The sequence below is a fragment of the Enoplosus armatus genome, chromosome 16, assembly GCF_043641665.1.
Source record: "Enoplosus armatus isolate fEnoArm2 chromosome 16, fEnoArm2.hap1, whole genome shotgun sequence".
NCBI classification, from domain to species: Eukaryota; Metazoa; Chordata; class Actinopteri; order Centrarchiformes; family Enoplosidae; genus Enoplosus; species Enoplosus armatus.
In genome coordinates this window covers 876,620-896,484 of record NC_092195.1, presented here as the reverse complement: position 1 = coordinate 896,484, position 19,865 = coordinate 876,620, and the positions used below count along the sequence as shown (strand labels likewise).

The 19,865-nt window shown below is 45.2% G+C and overlaps 1 protein-coding gene and 3 non-coding genes across 4 annotated transcripts; all 4 read right to left on the bottom strand.

The window, feature by feature from the left end:
* Positions 1–8,130: 8,130 nt before the first annotated feature.
* On the bottom strand, positions 8,131–18,592 carry LOC139299416 (ankyrin repeat and MYND domain-containing protein 2-like). Its single transcript, XM_070922318.1, has 10 exons — positions 18,526–18,592; positions 17,901–17,965; positions 16,942–17,080; positions 16,688–16,786; positions 16,432–16,592; positions 15,677–15,891; positions 14,930–15,065; positions 14,640–14,768; positions 14,406–14,529; positions 8,131–8,285 (listed from the first exon to the last, which is right to left on the bottom strand). Exons 1-10 carry the CDS (start codon positions 18,590–18,592, stop codon positions 8,131–8,133), a joined length of 1,290 nt encoding a protein of 429 aa, XP_070778419.1.
* On the bottom strand, positions 9,878–9,949 carry trnap-ugg (transfer RNA proline (anticodon UGG)). The gene has a single exon. It is a non-coding gene; the product is annotated as a tRNA-Pro (tRNA).
* Positions 11,105–11,176, bottom strand: trnap-agg (transfer RNA proline (anticodon AGG)). The gene has a single exon. It is a non-coding gene; the product is annotated as a tRNA-Pro (tRNA).
* Positions 13,148–13,219, bottom strand: trnap-agg (transfer RNA proline (anticodon AGG)). Its single transcript has one exon. It is a non-coding gene; the product is annotated as a tRNA-Pro (tRNA).
* Positions 18,593–19,865: the final 1,273 nt, after the last annotated feature.

The following is a 19,865-nucleotide window of genomic DNA, read 5'->3' as shown; positions in this document are numbered from 1 at the left end:
TCTTCTGCAAACATGCTAAGTAAAAAATAAAAAAAAAAGACCAAAATAGAATCATACAAAAGGTCCATTTTGTGGAGTGTCCCGAGGCTGAAGCCGTGAAAGGTGCTCGCTTCTGGATGTCTTGTCTGCATGTGTGTTCTGCAGTCAATAGCCTCAAACAGTCAAAGAGAGTTTAATCTCTCTGCTGCAGACACACCTGTTTTCTCATTCAGGCAGGATGTTAGGCGAAGGATGCCCTTACAGCCACAAGCGCTCGGAAAACCTTTCCGCCAGACAAAGACAGTCGGCGCTGCGCAGTCTACACGGAGATCGCACGCCTTCCCCCTCGACTAGGTCCGGTTCTGATGCGGTTGTGGCTGCGAGCGGCTCAGAGAGGACAAAAGAGAAGGGGCGGGGGGGCATACTTTCAACCAGCCTGGGGTTGAGTGTTTGGAATAAGCTGCAGTGGTTGCAAGAGGGGGGGTGGGGGGTTGAATTGGTTCGTAGACATGCAGCATGTGTGGGGGCTGAAGGAGGGATTCCCAACCCAAACACATGTGGTTATGGGTGATGTTGGAGGAAAGCGGCAAGATCTTTGAATTGCTGTCACCGACAAGATCTGGCAACGTGACGCTCATTGCCGATGTTTGTTAACAAATGATTCCTCAAGGTTCACTTACCGGCTTTTTCCAACCATATCACGTGATCTTCATCAATGGACGGAAGTTATAGGGATGGGTCTATTGACAATGCAAGCTTAGCATTGCGGCACTTACGGCTTATCACTGATATATGATATATATATATGTGTGTGCAAGTGTGTGTGTAAATATGATATGATCATTACACTACTACAAACAAATGATAGCAGCACCCAAGAAACAGACGTAATGGCAGCATGATATGTCAAATTCATTAAAATGACACATTTACAATTTTACAGAGGTCGAATGTCGTTCATCTTGATAAACAGGTGCTAAATCTTTGTGTTTGCGTTTGAATATTGTCTGCAGTTAGCAGTCTCTGAGGTTGGGTGTGTGTGTGTGTGTGTGTGTGTGTGTGTGTGTGTGTGTGTGCTCGCAGTTCCTGTAGCAGAGGAGGAGTTTGATGGAGGCCTCACATCGGCTGTGTGAGGTGAATAAAAAAAAAGGGGACTGCAAAAACAGAGACGTACCGCTGATTTGAGCGTGTGTCTTGTTTCCGTAGGATGTCGCCTTTGCATCCTCGTCAAACAAGGCTGATTAGCCTTCAAGTCGCGGCAAAGTAAGCGGCCATCACCCTGCCGAAGCGTGTAAAAGCTGCAGCACTTGTACTGGTACCAGTCCCGGCTCAGCTCTCACGTGACGTCACACATGCTACATCCTGGTTTTAGGACTCCGGACTCTGCGGAGGGACTGCATGTCCCAGCGTGGAGCCCAGGAGGAGTAGCGGAGGATTCTCCCGGTAAGCTGTTACGGCACGGGATGTCTGGGCTCGCCGGCAGACACCTTGACCTGGGTCGGCGGTGAGCGAATGGCGGGACGGCCGGCAAACTCCGTCTGACAATGATCACAGTGACAATGAACTGCTCCACACGGGTGTTTATCTGTCCGCTAAACCCCTTCAGGCAGACGGGCGTTTGTTTCTTCACGCGTAACTGACAAGACGGATGAACGATACTTGACTTGTCTAACTCAGGCTTCGTATGAGCTTCAGCAGCACTTTAGAATACGTTGTGACAGGATTCAACTTATTGCACGCTGAATGGAACAAGACATGCGAGTCAGTTCAGGCAGACAACGCAACTCCACTCCACTCACTCACATGACAAGTTGGAGGATGGGTACCAATCTCATGCTGAGGGGGAAAAAACAGCTCACTAACTGAGAGGTTGTAACTTTGTTTGTTTGATCGGTGCACAAACGGGCGCATACAATTTGTGGTTTTACTTGATGAATGACAGCTGGGTGAGCCATTTCTGCCCCCCCGGCAGGAGGCAGTTTTGAGTGAGAAAGCTGTACGTCGTGGAGCATGTAGCAGCCACTAAGGAGCTGGTGGAGACCAAAAAACAGAGCCCCCCCAAAGCCCTTTGCTTTTCAACTTTTGCACGCCCCTGATTTACGCTGTAGAAACATGACCTGCCATTGTGTGAACGTTTACATTGTGCAATGCCTCCTATAAAAAAAAAAAAAAAATGAAAGATGGATGTCTCTTCCCATCTCTCACAGACAGGAGACTTTTACTTCATAATATTCCATCGGCACCACCCCAAGGGACCATTCAAGAGAATCAGAAGAGCGTTAAGCAAACGCGTGTGGAATAACAGGCATCCAAGACAGTTTTTTTTTTTCAAAGATCTGTGTAAGTGTTGTAAGGGTGTATCCTAAACTTACAAAGGAAATGTTTTAACGAAGACAGAAAAAAAGAACGTCTCCGCGAGGACAACGGGTGTTTTTATGTAAAGACGCTGCGACACACGGGCGGCGCAGTGGTTAGCGCTGTCACCATGTCGAAGTGTCCTTGGGCAAGACGCTGTGCATCTCTGGCTGTGATCCCTGCAGAGAGAGAGAGAAAAAGAATGTGAAGCATCGCAGGCGATTTGTAGTAACGCTCAAAACCAGCCAGTGTGCAGAATGAAAACCCTGGTGGTGAGTCTGCTTTTGATGTGCACCGCTGTCCCACAGTGCAATGCGCCAAGGGAACGGGGGATCTCGCCCCAGCCGCCGAAGATTGGTGGATTGCCGTGGAATCGGCTCCAGAAACACCTCAGAAAACAAAACAAACAAACAAACAAACAAAAAAAGAATGTCTATGAATCACTTTAAAATAAGGGACTGAGGAACAACTAAAGAGCGAGCGAGGAACGACTTGATAATTATGACTGTTGCCGAGCAGTGAGGCAATGAGGAAACAGGAGTTGAGAACCTGGGTTTTTATTACCCCCAAAAATGCAAAAGCACCTGATTAGGTCCGGCGAGCTGGCTCCAGGATTTAAGAGTCCTCCAGCCCCTCAGCCGTGCCTTTTTCGCTGGACCAGGAAGGAAACCTCCCCCAAAACAACCGCGGTAGCTCAAAGACAAAGGAACACATGATTAATACAACAGACTACAAATCGAACACACTGTGATGCGAATTCATGAAGTGTGTGTCGATGTGACGAAACTAATGAGAGAGCGTGAACTGGGATCTTGGGAAGTGGTTCCTGGTCATTTATGTCCGTGGGCGAGGCAATGGAGCAGTTACTCAGTTATCATATGACAAGAGGTGACAAAGCTCCGCCGAGGAAGACTGTGAAATGCAACTGAAAAGCTCCAGAAAGAGCTGAGAGGTGGACCTTGATTTGAGATTTTGTTGTCGGGGGTTGCTGCCAGCCATTCACTGTTCCTGGTTAGTAGAAATGCTTAATGAACAAAGTACCTTTTGCTACTGACACGCATGCACAGGGACGCTTTGGCCCCCCCGTGTATGAACATCTGGGTTGGGTTGCCTGAAAATGTTTCGTCCAGTAAGGATCTTTCTTCATAAGGGCATCGGTAAGCTTTGTGCTAATCTCATTTAGAGATATATGTCAACATGCCTTTTTTTTTTTTCTATCTACCAATTACGTCACTGATGATGATGATGATGATGATGATGATGAGGAGGAAGCCCATGGCGATGACAACTCCAAGACGGTCCATTACAGTGCGCATTAAGGCCACAGGGCTTCCTATCCACAAGGCCGCCTTATTGTAACGTGCGCACAAACCCCCCCCCGCAGACAGGGGAACATAAAAGCTGCGCTGTTTGTTCCTCATCAGGTATTAGGTGACAACACAGAATGCTGGAGGAGCATTTGATAGCCTTGTTGTTTTCTTCATGAGCTCATCCTTCGAGAAACCTGCATTAGCACCGAGGAGCTCTTAAATTACAGCTCAAAGCACCGATAATGCACACAGGCCTCGTCTAGGGCCTGTATTTGTCAAATATCTCTTTTTTGGTACGCCGAGCGCTGCGTGGACTTTCTTGAACTGGGTTTCGCCTTTCAGGCTACATACAGGCTACCGTATCTTATGGGTGAAGGTTGCTGGGACTGTAAGCACATCCTGGCAGGAATACACTGAAGACACCATTCAGGGCTGCGAAAGGTTCTGATGAATGACTCATCACTCAAACCTGTTTCCGAAATGTGAAGTTTCGAGTGTGTCAAGAGACTACTTTGAATGCGGTTTTACGATCTGGATAAGGTTTTGTGTTGGAAAAGTTCTTCGCTTGGGCCCCATCGAGCTCCGCGGATGAGCTCATCATCATGATGCATGCGCATGTCCATTATCCAAATCATACAGTAGCCAGACAAAGCCTCCTCTCCACCTTCATCCTGCCGAAACGTTGCCGCTGAGACCCAAGGTGTCCTCTTACGAGCCTTTCCCAGGGCCCTCTGACAATGACTTTACTCCAACTCCCCTTGTCTCCCCTTTGAGACCACTGAAAATAAATCCACTCTGTCCAGAAAAAAAAACTGTCCAGCTCATACCATTATTTTTTTTTTCTCCCCTTTTTGCTCTCAAAATGATCTCAAGTTACCCCAAAAAGCTGTGTTTGTCACATCACATCATCGAGGTATGGATGAGAGGAAAAAAAAAACCTGAAGAACCTGGGGGGGCTTGAAAGAAGTTATTTGATCCCACGGAGCATTTGCTAATTTTTACATCTCAGAAACCGGAAATTTGAGATGGAGCTTTTATGCTCTCGCTGCAGTCAAGAGTGCGTTTGACACACCGATGAGGGGAGGGGGGATAATAGGGTGGAAACCGTGGGACGGGGCTAGAGTTGTGAACCTATTGACAATCGGCGTGACGGCAGGCATGCTTGCTGCTTGTGCCTATGAACATAGTGACAGGGGTCAGTGTGCTCCCACGGGAGCTGAGCCGTGGAGAACAATTCCGTCAAGAAGACAGAGCTCTATAGAAATCTAATGCATCGCCGAAGGATGTTCATCATGTGTGAGAAAGTGAGGCTCAGGAGACGGAGACGCTTCTTTTCTTTTCTTTTTTTTCATCCTGGTAAACCTTTTGTCATCACTTTGGACATCTGTCTTAAAGCTGTCATTCAGCTTATACCTTGCCCATTAAGTGTAGTGGATGCAGTAACGTTGGAAGTATAGCCAAGCAAAAGTTGAGTAAAACATCTCCAGTCGGGGGTGAGGGGGGGGCCATAACCAGTAACGTTAAACAATTCAAAAGCACTAAATGAAAAGGACTTGAATGGCATAGCATAAAGTAAAAACCTTTTTCATCCCGGCGTCGGTCTTGATGCTAAACCTTAACCTAGTAAACCTTAATCCGAGATTGAGTCTGAACACAACAGAAGGAAAACGCTGCCATCTAGTGCTGAAACTGGAGTAATGTTAGTAATTCAGTGCCGGTTGCAGGGACCACAGGGCGTGACAATGTAAAAGTAAATTAAAGCCTTTGATAGCAAAATTGAAAAGACTGAACCAAATTGTATTTATTTATTATACACCTGTAAAGAATAACGTCACCCAGTCCCCCTTGTTGAAGTCAAACTTTATTAATTTCAAAATATAAGGCAAAATGATGGGCCCAGTGTGCAGTCACAGGAATAACGTCACATTCTTCAATTTAGTTTAATAACACAACAAAAAAACATATATTTTAAAAAGATAAAATTCACATCCCTTCATAATATACAACCTTTCCAACACCACACAAAGAACACAGTTAAAGGGGACCTATTATGCTCATTTCCAATTCTATATTTTTATTCTGGGACTCCACTAGAGCAGCTGTGCATGATTCACAGTTCAAAGAAAATCCTTGTTTATCTTCTACTGGCCCTTAATGCAGCCCCTCAGTTCGTCCTCTGTCTGGGACAAGCCGCTCCTGTCTCTTTAAGCCCCCCCCCCCTCCCTAAAAAACGCCTCATCCTGTCGGTGTGACCTGGATCCTGCGCCGCCACTCAGCCTTTCGCTGAAACTGAAAATGTTTTCTGGTTTGCCCTCTGAAGTCCTCTGGCTGCTCTGCCGCAGTTCTCTGATTTAGGGAGTTTCCTGACGGACAGATAGCTTTAACGTAACCGATGACTGCTGCTAACTGTAGCTGCCATTAGCTCAGTTCGCTCGGAGCACCGGGGGAGTGTTGGTGTTTACACCGCCAGCGCAGGAGCTTTGGACCGCCGGGAGGAGGAGGTTTTCAAGCCCGGCCCCCGAGAGTCAGATGGTTAGAGTCTGCTAATAGGCGGCACGGCTAACTGCTACAGTTAGCTGTAGTTAGCGATTACTTGAGCAACATAAAGCATAAATGTTGTTGAGCAACATAAACACATACCTCATTATTTGAAACTTTGGCCAGGTTTAACATGAACATCCGACATTAACATTATATATATGACAGAAAATACGGCAAAGCATAATAGGTCTCCTTTAAGTTCACATTATGAAATACTGCATCCATGACGTAACTGTATTTTTACAGTTTAGTTCAGGAACCTGCAGAAAACAACCAAGTATTTCTCATAAAAAAAACAATCACTCTCGGTTTGTAGTTCATGACTGCATTTGTACAAAGCTGTATATGATCCTACATTTACGGAACTAAAATGTGCGTTTTCTTTAAAACAGCCTCTAAACAATACACAGCTTGGTATCCTAACCACACGAAAGCAAAGTCTCTTTCTGCTTCATGACGTATGCAGGGATGTCGGGTAGGGACAACTCGCGTAACTAAAAACGACTATGAACACTGCAGTTCACAACCTGACATATATCTACACATTTTGCAAGTTGGATCAAAGTGATTTGTGAGTAAGAATGAGCACAAAATAAAGTTTGATTTGACCAGAGGTAATGCTGCACCTATCACGTTTTCACTATGTACTAGACTGAAAATGGCACTCGCAAGTTGTAAACAGTGAGATCATGACAGACCTTACTTGACCTTTATTAAAACCTTGGCCCAAACCGTTCCCTAACCTACAGATCCGAAACCACCCCCCTGTTATTGGCCCTTAGGTCACATGGGCACAGATGACACAAGGTTCCCTTCATGTAAAACAGTGGATTCGAGGTCCCTGATGGCCTGGTGCACCTGTCCCACTTGAATGGACTGGGCCACCCCTGGTGTTTGTGTGGTGCGGCTCACTCATTAACATTGTCACCATGTCTCTGTTAACATTGCAAACTCATTCATTCTCACCAATAGAGAGGACACTATCACCAAGGCAATGTAATTGTCAAGAAATGCCAGTTCCATAAGACTTACACGAAAGGTTGGTAACTTCCAAGACCTAGCTAATGTCACCCCTGGAGATGCACGCGATTATGCGCATATCGGATGTTTCTGCACCTGACACATTTGCGCCCAGTGCCAACATTCAGCGCCAATCCAGAAAGTAGCGCGCCCTTTATTTAGTGAGGCACAAAGTTAAGGGAGTGGAGGTTGTGGTGATGGACCGTTCCCTAACCTTAACCATACCATAGTTGACATAGTTGATGTGCAGATACTGTTGAAAGCGACAATTTAAAACTGTTGTTGTTGAGTGTAATGCCTTTGATTAGGTAGCGCCGGTAAAGAGATCACAGAGAATGAGGGGGTAGAGAGAGAGATGGAGAATGACGTGCGACAAAAGATCCCGGACCAATGCGAACGGAACAGTTCCTGTTGCAGTTCGTGGTCGGCTATACCTGGGGTTCTAGAACAACCAGGCCTACGCGCAAGCTCATTCATTCACGTTTTGAGGTATGGCGGAAATATAATCTTGCAAATAAAGCTAAACAAACATAGAGGAAAGATCAGCTCATTCATATTTGAGATGCTATACCGTAGAAATATGTTTTATTTTTGTTGTCCAGTTTAGACGTGTCTCCTTAACAATTGCGAGCAATTGTTCCACCCAGAAAAACCTGGAATTACCGACAATAGACTTCACTTTATGCCTCTCTTATTGACTTATCAGACTAACCAGGGTGTTTGCAGGCATCAACCTATAAGGTTTCTTCTTTCGAATTTGGAAATTATTTTTAATACCTCTACTTTTTGCAGCTGCCAGCATGTAAAGTTACCCGGATGCTTTTGTATCACTGATTACCTGAAACTAAATGTATGGCTTGGTGTGAAATACCCAGGATGTACCCTGCTGACAAGCCTCTCCATATGACTCAGCATTGTCCCGCCCTCAATCTTTGGTGCGGGACGGTCCCTCGGCAGAGGTGGAAGGACACGCCAGCAGCTCTGCAGGGCAGCCTCCTGCAGCAGCCACCTTCTCCTCCGCCCGCAGACACAGCTCCTGCAGGAAGTTGGCCGTCTCCATCACCAGGTCGCTTTCATCATCTGACAGGGAACAGAGATGCACAGAGTAATTATGTAGCCTGACATACAGGACTGGCTACAGTAAGACTTCACTGTCCTGCTGCTGAACTGCATTAAGTCAAATTTTCAGTCTGGCTGTATTCAGAACCGCCTACCACATACTACCGACAAATGCGGTATGCAGCATGAACTACACTGCTCAAAAAAATTAAAGGAACACTTTTTAATCAGAGTATAGCATCACGTTAATTAAACTTCTGGGATATTGATCTGGTCAGTTAAGTAGCAGAGGGGGTTGTTAATCTGTTTCAGCTGCTTTGGTGTTAATGAAATTAACAACAGGTGCACTAGAGGGGCAACAATGAGATGACCCCCAAAACAGGAATGGTTTTCCAAGTGGAGACATTTTTTCCCTCCTCATCTTTTCTGACTTTTCTTCACTAGTTTTGCATTTGGCTAGGGTCAGTGTCACTACTGGTAGCATGAGGCGATACCTGGACCCTACAGAGGTTGCACAGGCAGCCCAACTCCTCCAGGATGGCACATCAATACGTGCCATTGCCAGAAGGTTTGCTGTGTCTCCCAGCACAGTCTCAAGAGCATGGAGGAGATTCCAGGAGACAGGCAGTTACTCTAGGAGAGCTGGACAGGGCCGTAGAAGGTCCTTAACCCATCAGCAGGACCGGCATCTGCTCCTTTGTGCAAGGAGGAGCAGGATGAGCACTGCCAGAGCCCTACAAAATGACCTCCAGCAGGCCACTGGTGTGAATGTCTCTGACCAAACAATCAGAAGCAGACTTCATGAGGGTGGCCTGAGGGCCCGACATCCTCTAGTGGGCCCTGTGCTCACTGCCCGGCACCGTGGAGCTCGATTGGCATTTGCCATAGAACACCAGAATTGGCAGGTCCGTCACTGGCACCCTGTGCTTTTCACAGATGAGAGCAGGTTCACCCTGAGCACATGTGACAGACGTGAAAGGGTCTAGAGAAGCCGTGGAGTACGTTATGCTGCCTGTAACATCGTTCAGCGTGACCGGTTTGGTGGTGGCTCAGTGATGGTCTGGGGAGGCATATCCATGGAGGGACGCACAGACCTCTGCCATTAGGTATCTGGATGAAATCCTTGGACCCATTGTTAGACCCTACGCTGGTGTAGTGGGTCCTGGGTTCCTCCTGGTGCACGACAATGCTTGGCCTCGTGTGGCGAGAGTATGCAGGCAGTTCCTGGAGGATGAAGGAATTGATACCATTGACTGGCCCCCACGCTCGCCTGACCTGAATCCAATAGAACACCTCTGGGACGTTATGTTTTGGTCCATCCGACGCCGCCAGGTTGCACCTCAGACTGTCCAGGAGCTCAGTGCCCTGGTCCAGATCTGGGAGGAGATACCCCAGGACACCATCCGTCGTCTCATCAGGAGCATGCCCCGACATTGTCAGGCATGCTTACAAGCACGTGGGAGCAATACACAGTGTACTGAGTACCATTTTGAGTTACTGCAATGAAATTTCAGCAAAATGGACTAGCCTGCCTGATCATTTTTTCACTTATACTGTTTACCAAGGATCCTATTGATAAACTAAAATTATAGAGCTATGTTTCAACTCCTTAAGGGCTCATCCGGGATTTGAACCCGAGACCTCTCGCACCCAAAGCGAGAATCATACCCCTAGACCAACGAGCCACGACAGCCAAGGTTTCTCTCAAAGACCAACTCAGATGCCGTCACTGTTGAATTACAGTAAAACCACTTTCAATCAGAAGTGCCAGAACCATGCTAGCAGTTTTCCTTTGTGCAAAATTAGGCTAAACAGCTCCTCGACATATCCAATACGTGTCATACAAAGGTTCAGAGAAATGTTGCAACTTGGAAAACACAAGTAGTGTATCATTTATGGTCTTCTATTCCAAATTAGGTTGTCTGGCAAACTCTTGCAGCAGCTATCTGCGCGTTACTGTTTTCAAAGTCCCCAACGCTACGTGAAACAACATCAACAACTTCCGAGCTGGCAGCCTACACGCTAAATGGCAAGTTTTGACAAAGACCAAAGACCACAAGAATCATGCTCTGTTGCAAGCATCACTGTTAGAGTGCAACAACAACAAGACTCTGTCTTGTGGAGGACCAGGTTCTTCATTCCTCTGAAGTATTTGTAGCACTTCTAGTCTCTTTACCAAGGATCCTTTTATGAGTCTGTGGTGGCCAGTGCTATCCTCTATGCTGCTGCATGCTGGGGCAGCAGGCTGAGGGTGGCGGACTCCAACAGACTAAACAAACTGATCTGCAAGGCCAGTGACGTTGTTGGGGTGGAGCTGGACTCTCTGACGGTGGTGTCAGAGAGGGGGATGCTGTCTAAGCTGCGGGGCATCTTTTCACATCCTCTCCATGACGTACTGGTCGGACACAAGAGCACCTTCAGTGGGAGACTCATTCCTCCCAAATGCACAATGGAGTGCCACAGGAAATCATTCCTGCCTGTGGCCATCAAACTGTTCAACTCCTCCCTCTGAGTGTCAGACACTCAGGAAGAGACTGGAAATCTGGACCTACTTCACCTGCCATATACTACCTCACTATTTATTCTTTAAAATGTTTCAGTGCAATACATATATAGTCATACACAACAGTGCAATACATTGTTATTGTAGATATTTTTTTACTTAAATACTGTAAATGTGTATATTTTTATTTTCTATTTTTATATTTTGTACATACTTTTAGCTCTAAATTATGCTACTTTCTACTCTTGAATGGGAGCACCGGTTCTGTACAATTTCCCCCCAGGGATCAATAAAGTATTTCTGATTCTGATCCTACAGCTGTGTTACGACTTGATAAGGGCTCGTCCGGGATTTGAACCCGGGACCTCTCGCACCCTAAGCGAGAATCATACCCCTAGACCAACGAGCCACAAGAACCTACCACAGTATGAAAGAACGGCTCAGATCCCATCACTGCTGAAATACAGTAGGAACGACTTTGCTAATAAAATGCAATCAGAAATGCTTGTTTTTCCATCACTTTGCTGGAACCATGCTAGCAGTTTTCCTTTGTGCCAAATTATTATTTGGTCTGTTACAGTCTTTTGTTTCAAATACACTGCATGCTGGTCACTTATATCTAAGAGACTAGGGGTGAAAACCTGCAATGATGACAAGAGACTCATTTGTGGAAAAGGAGCAGGTTCATCTGTGGATTTGTAGCTCTTCTAGATTGTGTTAGTTACTGTCTAACAAAGATCTCATTGATTACCCAAAGTTATAGAGTTGCCATCAGCCCCACAACCTGTTCTTGGCAAGGGCTCGTCCGGGATTAGACTCGACCAACGAGCCACAGTTGAATTAGCTTTGCAAATACAAAGCAATCAGAAGTTCTCCTTTTTCCATCTCTTTGCTGGAACCATGCTAGCAGTTTTCCCTCGCTTCCAGTCTTTGAGCTAAACTAGGCTAAACAGCCCCTGGACATATCCAATACGTTCTATAAAAAGTTTCAGAGAAATGTTGCCACAACTCTTTCTCTGAGGGATTTGTAGCTCTTCTAGACTGTGTTAATTACTGTCTAACAAAGACATTATTGGTAGCCCAAAGTTAAAGAGTTGCATTACGCCAAAGACCAAAGATCACAAGAATCATGCTCTGTTGCAAGAAACACTCATATTTCATCACCGTTACAGTGCAACGATAACAAGACTCTCTCTTGTGGAGCACCAGGTTCTTCATTCCTCTGAAGTAATCGTAGCACGTCTAGACTCTTTTAGTTACTGTTTAGGATCCTATTGATAAACTAAAGTCATAGAGCAATGTAAGGGTTCCTCTGGGATTTGAACCCTCGACCTCTCACACCCAAAGCAAGAATCATACCCCTAGACCAACGAGCCATGAGAACCATCCACTGTGTGAAAGAAAGGCTCAAATCCCATCACTGCTGAAATACAGTAGCGATACTTTGCTGCCATTAAAAACCATGGAGAGGAAAGAGAGAGTATTCATTTAAGTAACATCCTCCATTCTGTTATGGATTTCAGATCAGATTTCATCACTGTTACAGTGCAACGATAACAAGACTCTCTTGTGGAGATAGAGAGAAAGAAATAAAAGAGGCAGAGTTATCAGCATCAAGTCATGTTTGTCTTTTTTAACCTTAAAAGTTGTATCACATAGTCTACATAAGGTGTTGACTATTTTATGTGCCGTTTCCTTTATATCTTGCAACCTGTTAACGAGATGGATCCACTGTAGAGAGTGTAGTTTGTGGAGAAGGAGTAGGTTCTTCAGTGCTATGAAGGATTTGTAGCTCCTCTAGATTGTGTGACTTACTGTCTAACGAAGATCTTATCGATAACCCAAAGTTAAAGAGACGTGACTGAATTACAGTAGGAACAGCTTTACAAATAAAAAGCAATCAGAAGTGCCAGAACCATGCTAGCAGTTTTCCTTTGTGCTAAATTGGGCTAAACAGCTCCTCGACATATCCAATACGTGTCATACAAAGGTTCAGAGAAATATTGCAACTCTTTCTCCAACTTGGAAAACACAAGTAGTGTATCATTTATGGTCTTCTATTCCAAATTAGATTGTCTGGCCAATCGCAAACTCTTGCAGCAGCTATGCAGCAGCTATCTGCGCATTACTGTTTTCAAAGTCCCCAACGCTACGTGAAACAACATCAACAACTTCCGAGCTGGCAGCTTACACGCTAAATGGCAAGTTTTGACAAAGACCAAAGACCACAAGAATCATGCTCTGTTGCAACAGCAACAAAACTCTGTCTTGTGGAGGACCAGGTTCTTCATTCCTCTGAAGTATTTGTTGCACTTCTCGTCTCTTTACCAAGGATCCTTTTCATAAACCAAATTAATAGAGCTGTATTACGTCTTTGTAAGGGCTCATCCGGGATTTGAACCCGGGACCTCTCGCACCCTAAGCGAGAATCATACCCCTAGACCAACGAGCCACGGGAACCCTCTTTCATGTGATCCGATCAGATCCCATCACTGCTGAAATACAGTAGGAACAACTTTGCAAATAAAAAGCAACACATCTATACATATCTAATACGTTTTGGCTGTCTAACTTTATACACTGTCCATGGCGTGACCTTTCAAGATAGCTCTCTTGACCACTGGTTGAACCTGGTGTAACCCTGTTCTGTGACTCTGCAGGCATTTGATAGGATTGAATGGAGTTATGTTTTTGATGTACTCACAAGATATGGATTTGGCGAAAACTTTCTCAAATGGATTCAGTTACTATACACAAACCCAACTGCTGGGATTCTAACTAATAACACTATCTCAGCACCCTTTCATTTAGAGAGATCTACCCGACAGGGCTGCCCTCTGTCTCCACTGCTATTTACATTGGCAATTGAACCTCTGGCCATGGCTGTTAGAGCACATACAGGATTATCAGGCATTACTCTTGGGGGAAGAGATCATCGCATTTCTTTGTATGCAGATGATATAATATTTTTGCTGACAAATTTAAAACATAGTATTCCCAATCTCATGAGCTTAATTGAAAAATTTGGGGAATTCTCTGGATATAAAATTAATAATTGTTCCACGACAAGCTTGAGTTTGCGGGGGTTAGCTAGACGCGGCAACTTTCTGTACTCAAGGCTGCATTAGCAACATGGGAAGGGAGCCATGGGAAGTGCGGCATAAGGGTGACATGTTGCGACTTTACCAAACACATTTTCAATTGGGATTTTTTCAAATAATTATTGTGAGGCAAGGGAGCTTGCAAAAATATATATTTAACAAGGCATGTCACCAATAATACCTCTACTAAGTGGACGTTTCCTCTCAGTTCCAGAGGAGAACAGGAAGCGTCGCCAGTGTGATTTAGGAGAGGTCGAATACAAATAGCACTTTTTTGTATTTGTTGTCTTTTCCTTCAAATGTCTGCAGAGTGTCCTGATCGGTTTTCTGCGTCTGATGAATGTAGAGTTCAGTACCTGTTGACAGACCCTCGCTCAGTTTGTGTTAAATGCCTACCAACAGCATGGGGGGGGGGGGGGCTTTATGTTTGATATGCTGAAGGCACAGTATGTTATATTTCATAGATGTGATGTCTAAGAGCAGGATTAGGTTCAAATATGTCTTGACATTATCATGAAGCTGGTAAAAGATGAGCACCTTTCAGTTCTTTCAGCCTCGGAGTGTCCTCCTCCAGGTCAGCATCCTGCTCCTGCAGAGACCTGCACATCTTCTTATGGGTGAACCAGTGGAGCTTTTGACACGACAAGTTGCAGTAAGTCACCTTAAAAGACACAGCAAAGAGAACACGACTCCATGAGGTCCTTTTGGGGGGGTTGCTGTTGATGACATGATTGAACTGTATTGCAGACGGTGGCTTTTGACCAGACTTACTGCTTTGCAAAGGGAGCACCTCTTGTCCGCTCCCCTCTCCCCGCATGTAGCACAGTAGTCAGCATCGACAAACGTCATCTGGCCTGTCACGGCCTGGGTCAACACTGAGAATGCCGTTGGGTCGTTGCCCTGGCAGCGAGATGCAACGGTGTATTAAGGTTACATCGACAACGGCAATTAAACTATACTCAGCTACTACTGACGACTGTTCCAACACTATTCTTCCTCATTGATCCTTGAAAAAAAAACCACAAAGGCCATTTCAAGTCTCTGATATCTGCTTCACTTACAATCTCTACTGGTGCAATGCTCCTCACCAGCTGCTGAAGGAGTGTGGCCTCGCAGTAAGGAAACTTCCTGATGCAGTCCCGAATGAACTTCTCCTGGTACTGTGGGAAGCCATCACTCTCTCTCCCCCTCAGCAGGCTGGGGGCCAGCAGCATTAAAACAGGTAATGCAAGCAGGAGATGACATTCATCACCACTGTAACTTCAATATGTCTTTTCGTGTTTAGACTTTCCATGGGGGTTTTCTCAGTGTGCACAACATATTTCTGTTATTATTACAGCTGTAACTACTATTATTAGTCATATCTCTGGTATTATTAAAGTTGTTACTACCATTATTAGTCATATTTCAGTTACTATTACAGCTGTAACTACTATTATTAGTCATATTTCTGTTATTATTACAGCTGTAACTACTATTATTAGTCATCTTTCTGTTATTATTACAGTTCTTACTACTATCATTAGTCTTATCTCTGGTATTATTAAAGTTGTTACTACCATTATTAGTCATATTTCTGTTATTATTACAGCTGTAACTACTATTATTAGTCATATTTCTGTTATTATTAAAGTTCTTACTACTATTATTAGTCATATTTCTGTTATAAATAACACTGAACATTATTCATTGAATTGAATTGATCTAACCACTATTATGACAGCAACTTGATGCTGATCTACCCGTCAACTGTAAAACGAGTGCTGAGAGTGGCGCCAGTGATCTATTCAGGGGGACCGCCTCCTCACCTCTTGACGAGCGCGTCCAGCTTATCGTCCCGTTTCTGCAGGAAGGCCAGGCATTTCCGCAGCACGCAGCTGATGTAGTGCATCTTCATGGCCAGGACCTCGTTCATGTCTTGCTGCTTCACGCACTGCTCGCACAGCAGGTCCATCACCTGGTAACACTTCTCCAGAGCTGCCGCGTCCACCAGCACGGGGTTCTCCTTCACCAGCATGACTATCTGACAGATCGGAGAGCTGGTTAGAAAAAAAAACATTTCTGGGCAGAGCTGCTCTGAGGGCAGAAATGTTGGTCCATTGAGTGAGCTGTGTTATACCAGAAACAAGAAGGCAAGATGAAGGTGAAAGTCTACGTGAATCACGTGATGGTCAAGCATTTTATATGGTGTGTGGCACGTATGGTGTGAATGCATTTAAGGTGTGTTGACTGATTCACACTGTCGATTCGCTGCATGGAGTCACCTGCAGGAAAACATTCCACCTTAGTTGCCGGTAGCTGTCGGTAGCCTTGTATGCAGCCACGATGCTCTTGCGAAACAGTAAAACACAGATATGCGAAAGGGGAGGAGAATTCCGACTGAAATAGTCAGCCAATGGTAGAGTTCCCAAGGGTCTACATCCGGTGAGTCAGACTAGCCCACATGTGACGTCTTTTCCTCACTGGTTTACAACCACAGTAAGGAGAGAACAAACAAACCAAAAACTGGTACTTCTGAACCTGTGAGTAAGTGGCCACGTTTCAGCTAATTCGCAGGCCTCACCTTGACCGGGTTAAGGTTGGTGGTCATGATGATCTTGTGCAGGGGTCCCGCCAGCCTGGGGGGCAGCTTGGGCTCGCTCTCCAGCCCCTGCGGTCTGGTGTAGTACTCCAGCCTCGCCCGCGAGAAAAAGTTGTTGATCACTGTTACGCAGTCGTGCTGGCCTGGAAAGGAGAATTGCGCAGGTTTTAAGATGCACGCTCCCCCCCCACGCGCTTTTGGGTGCCGTTGAGGCTGAGGTCCATTTTGCACGTCTCACCTACGAACGCTGCCATCTGAGCAGCAGTGCGACCCACAGAATTCACCTGGTCCGTCTCTGCACCCGCATCCAGCATCATGGAGGTGATGTCCGTCTTGCCTTGAGGCGGCGGAATCAGCGGTTTGGTATTCAGAACACATACATTGCACCCACAATGATTCACCTAATCTACAGCGAGGGTCAACATTGGTCCACTTAAACCTGGGTTTTAAACTTCAAGAGAACCTTAAACTGAGTGACAGGCACAGTTATACCTGACAGGCCAGCAAACATGAGAGCGGTGTATCCATATTCATGCTGGTTGCAGTTGACATCGGCCCCATGCTGCAGCAGCAGACGACACATGTCCGCCTTGCCCTTGTAGGCTGCATGCATCAGTGGGGTCATGCCATACTTAAGAAACAAAAGGAGGGACAACATTACATGAGGGGTTAGTTTGTATGTATGCAGGCAAATTCAATTACATCCCATCATTTTTTCCCCCCTGTGTGCGCCTTACATCACGCACAGACAACACTTCTGCGGGCGGTCGCGTGGGCGGCTGTGACGTGCCGAAGCTCTTGTCACCACACCTGGTTCTGACAGACAGGCAGCCTGAAGGAGCCTGCGGGCTACATGTAGTGGCGCGGCGCTATTATCAAACCCCCTTCGAGGGCCGCGTCCTCTCAAGAGTCGTCCCCATATGTCTCCATCACAATAGGTAACATATGTTACGGCGACATTATGGGTGGAGGGAGTGGCCGGCGTGGGGGCGTGGGATAAGGTCATATTCATTTTGTGACACACGTTTTGTAACACGAGCCTCCTGTAAATCAGCAGATTACATGTGTTTTTCAACTTATCACTTGATAAGCAGATGGGGTCCGGGAAGATATATTAGATATGTTATTATTACAAAATGAAAATCATAGACAATGCTTGCTAGGAGTAAGGATTTGGAGACTGTAAAACAGGGCCACACTTACAAGGTTGAGAAACTCTGTACTGTTAAGGTTAGAAATAAGCTCTCATTATCTTACATACATTTTTTTTTTAATTAAGCATTGTTCCTTTTAAATGTAGGGATCAGTTTGAGATTTTTATGTCATGTAAATAATAGTTAAATAATACAGTTAGTCGAGCCTGGCAGTTCAGTCTCAACCTTGTGAACAGCAGTTGGACAAAAGAATCCAAACACAAGGTCCACTTTTGGCAAACCTTTCTGTTTTCGTACCTCATCCAAACAGTTGACCCGTACTTCTTTGCTGGCCAGCAGCTGGGCAGCCTCCTGTACGTCACCTGTGGACCAAAGGCATCGCTGTTAGGCATGTAACGATGGGGGGGGGGGGACTGCACATTTCGGATTGTTTGGCTATTTGGAGTTGTGCTGGTGAAAGCAAGCATCAATAAAAGTCACACACGTCATGTGTGACAGATTCTAAAGAATTTTGGTGAAGCTTTTATTTTATGGGTTCTGCAATTTCTGAATCATTTCCTAGTAATTTTTTCCAGAATCTGCAGATTTTTAAAAATAGGAATAGAGATGCTGCTTGTAAAAAAAAATCAAAAATTTTAAAAATTTTAAAAAAAAATCTGCAGATTCTGTTTGGGTAGAAGTTTCACGTTTGAATGTTCAGCCGACCTGCTGTGAAATGACCAAAAGACTCTCTACAGGACAGTCTCTTGTGCGACAAACTGATCTTAAGTGAGTGCATGCACTGTCACATAGTACTGTAAATGGAATAAAAAATGTTTGCCATAAAGACAGTTTCCACTGTAAAAATAAATAAATAAATAAAAAGGAAGATATTTATAACAAGGAAAAACAGTGTGAAAGAAATCAGACCAGGAGCACTCACCGGCAGCAATAACTTGCAGGATCTTCCTCTCAGGTGCTGACAGATCTCCTTTCTGAGGTGCAGCCATCCTCTTCTCTGATGATCACTTCTGCTCTGGTCTGAATGATCTGGTCTGGTTCCAAAACTGGCCCTGATCTGATCTGTTCTGATCTGATCTGATCTCTACTCACAGTTATGAACACACTTTTTTTTTGGCTGCTCGGGTTCCAGCTGACGGTCTACAGGTGGAGTGATAAACTGCAGGGGACACAACCAGACACAGGTTGCGCAATCCCTGGAACATACCACTATGCCAAAACGAAGGAGGGGTGGGCAGCTATTGTCCGCGGAGTAAAAACGCTCAAAAGTAGTGTAGTGATTGTTCCAAGTGTCACTTCATTCTCATTCTTGTGCCTTTTCAAATGTAAAATCTGGATGTCCGGCTCTGACGAGTCACTCACGACTGCTGTGTTAAGTATTTCATGAACCCCAGACCCCCCCCGCCCCCCTGCAGCGAAGTGCCAGGTGTCCCGCCGCCTGCCGTACAGCGGACCGCCGGTGCGTTTGAGACGCGGTTCCGAGAGTGGGGTGCTCCGCTGGAAACGTCAACCACCACAGCCTACAGGTAAGACAGCCTGTATGCTAACCGACGGTCGCTCTGCTAACTCATTTAGCCTAGCTGGCTGCATTTACAGGAGGAGTCGTAGTTTAAGTGTGCCGAGCTGCACCTGCTTAAAGCTACAGTAGGCAATATTATCATACTTTCGGTTGAAATAACACATTTTGACCATTGCATGTCACTAATAATATCTAATTGAAGGGCTCCTTTAAGAATAATGTGTGCCTGTGTTTGTTTGTTTGTTTGTTTTTAACCCTTCTGTGGTGTTTGGGTCAAATCTGACCGATTTACAACTTCATAAAATCATAACATTTTTATTTTTATTTAAATTTTTATTTGTTATTATCTCTCTATGTTTTTTCATGTTAGATGAGGTCCGTCAAGCTCAACCCATCCACCCCGTCCACCCCGTCACGCAATATTGATAGGGAAAACTGTTTTTTATTAAACAATTTTACACTATTAATGTAAAGAAAATGATATTTTCAATTGAAAGTATACTCACTTAGGTCAGGAACTTGACCACATGGAGAACAACGGCCATTTTAGGATGAAATTTACCACGCCGTCACATGTTTTGTTGTGACGGGGTGGTAAGGGATGTGACAGGGTGGTTCTTCTTCAACTCACTCACAAAATGATGTCCAAATTATGTAATACTGTAGTTTCAATACATAGAATAAAAGTCTTAATTATATCCCAAGTACATGCAGCCTTTCACTTCCCTACCATAGAAGAGTTT

Excerpts from the sequence above, each read along its gene's own strand:
- LOC139299416 (XM_070922318.1), bottom strand. The coding sequence starts at position 18,592 with ATGGCTGCACCTCAGAAAGGAGATCTGTCAGCACCTGAGAGGAAGATC. Across the intron at positions 15,892-16,431 it reads CCAACCTTAACCCGGTCAAG|ATAGTCATGCTGGTGAAGGA; the intron begins GTGAGGCCTGCG and ends CCGATCTGTCAG. Across the intron at positions 14,769-14,929 it reads GCATTGCACCAGTAGAGATT|GGCAACGACCCAACGGCATT; the intron begins GTAAGTGAAGCA and ends TCTCGCTGCCAG.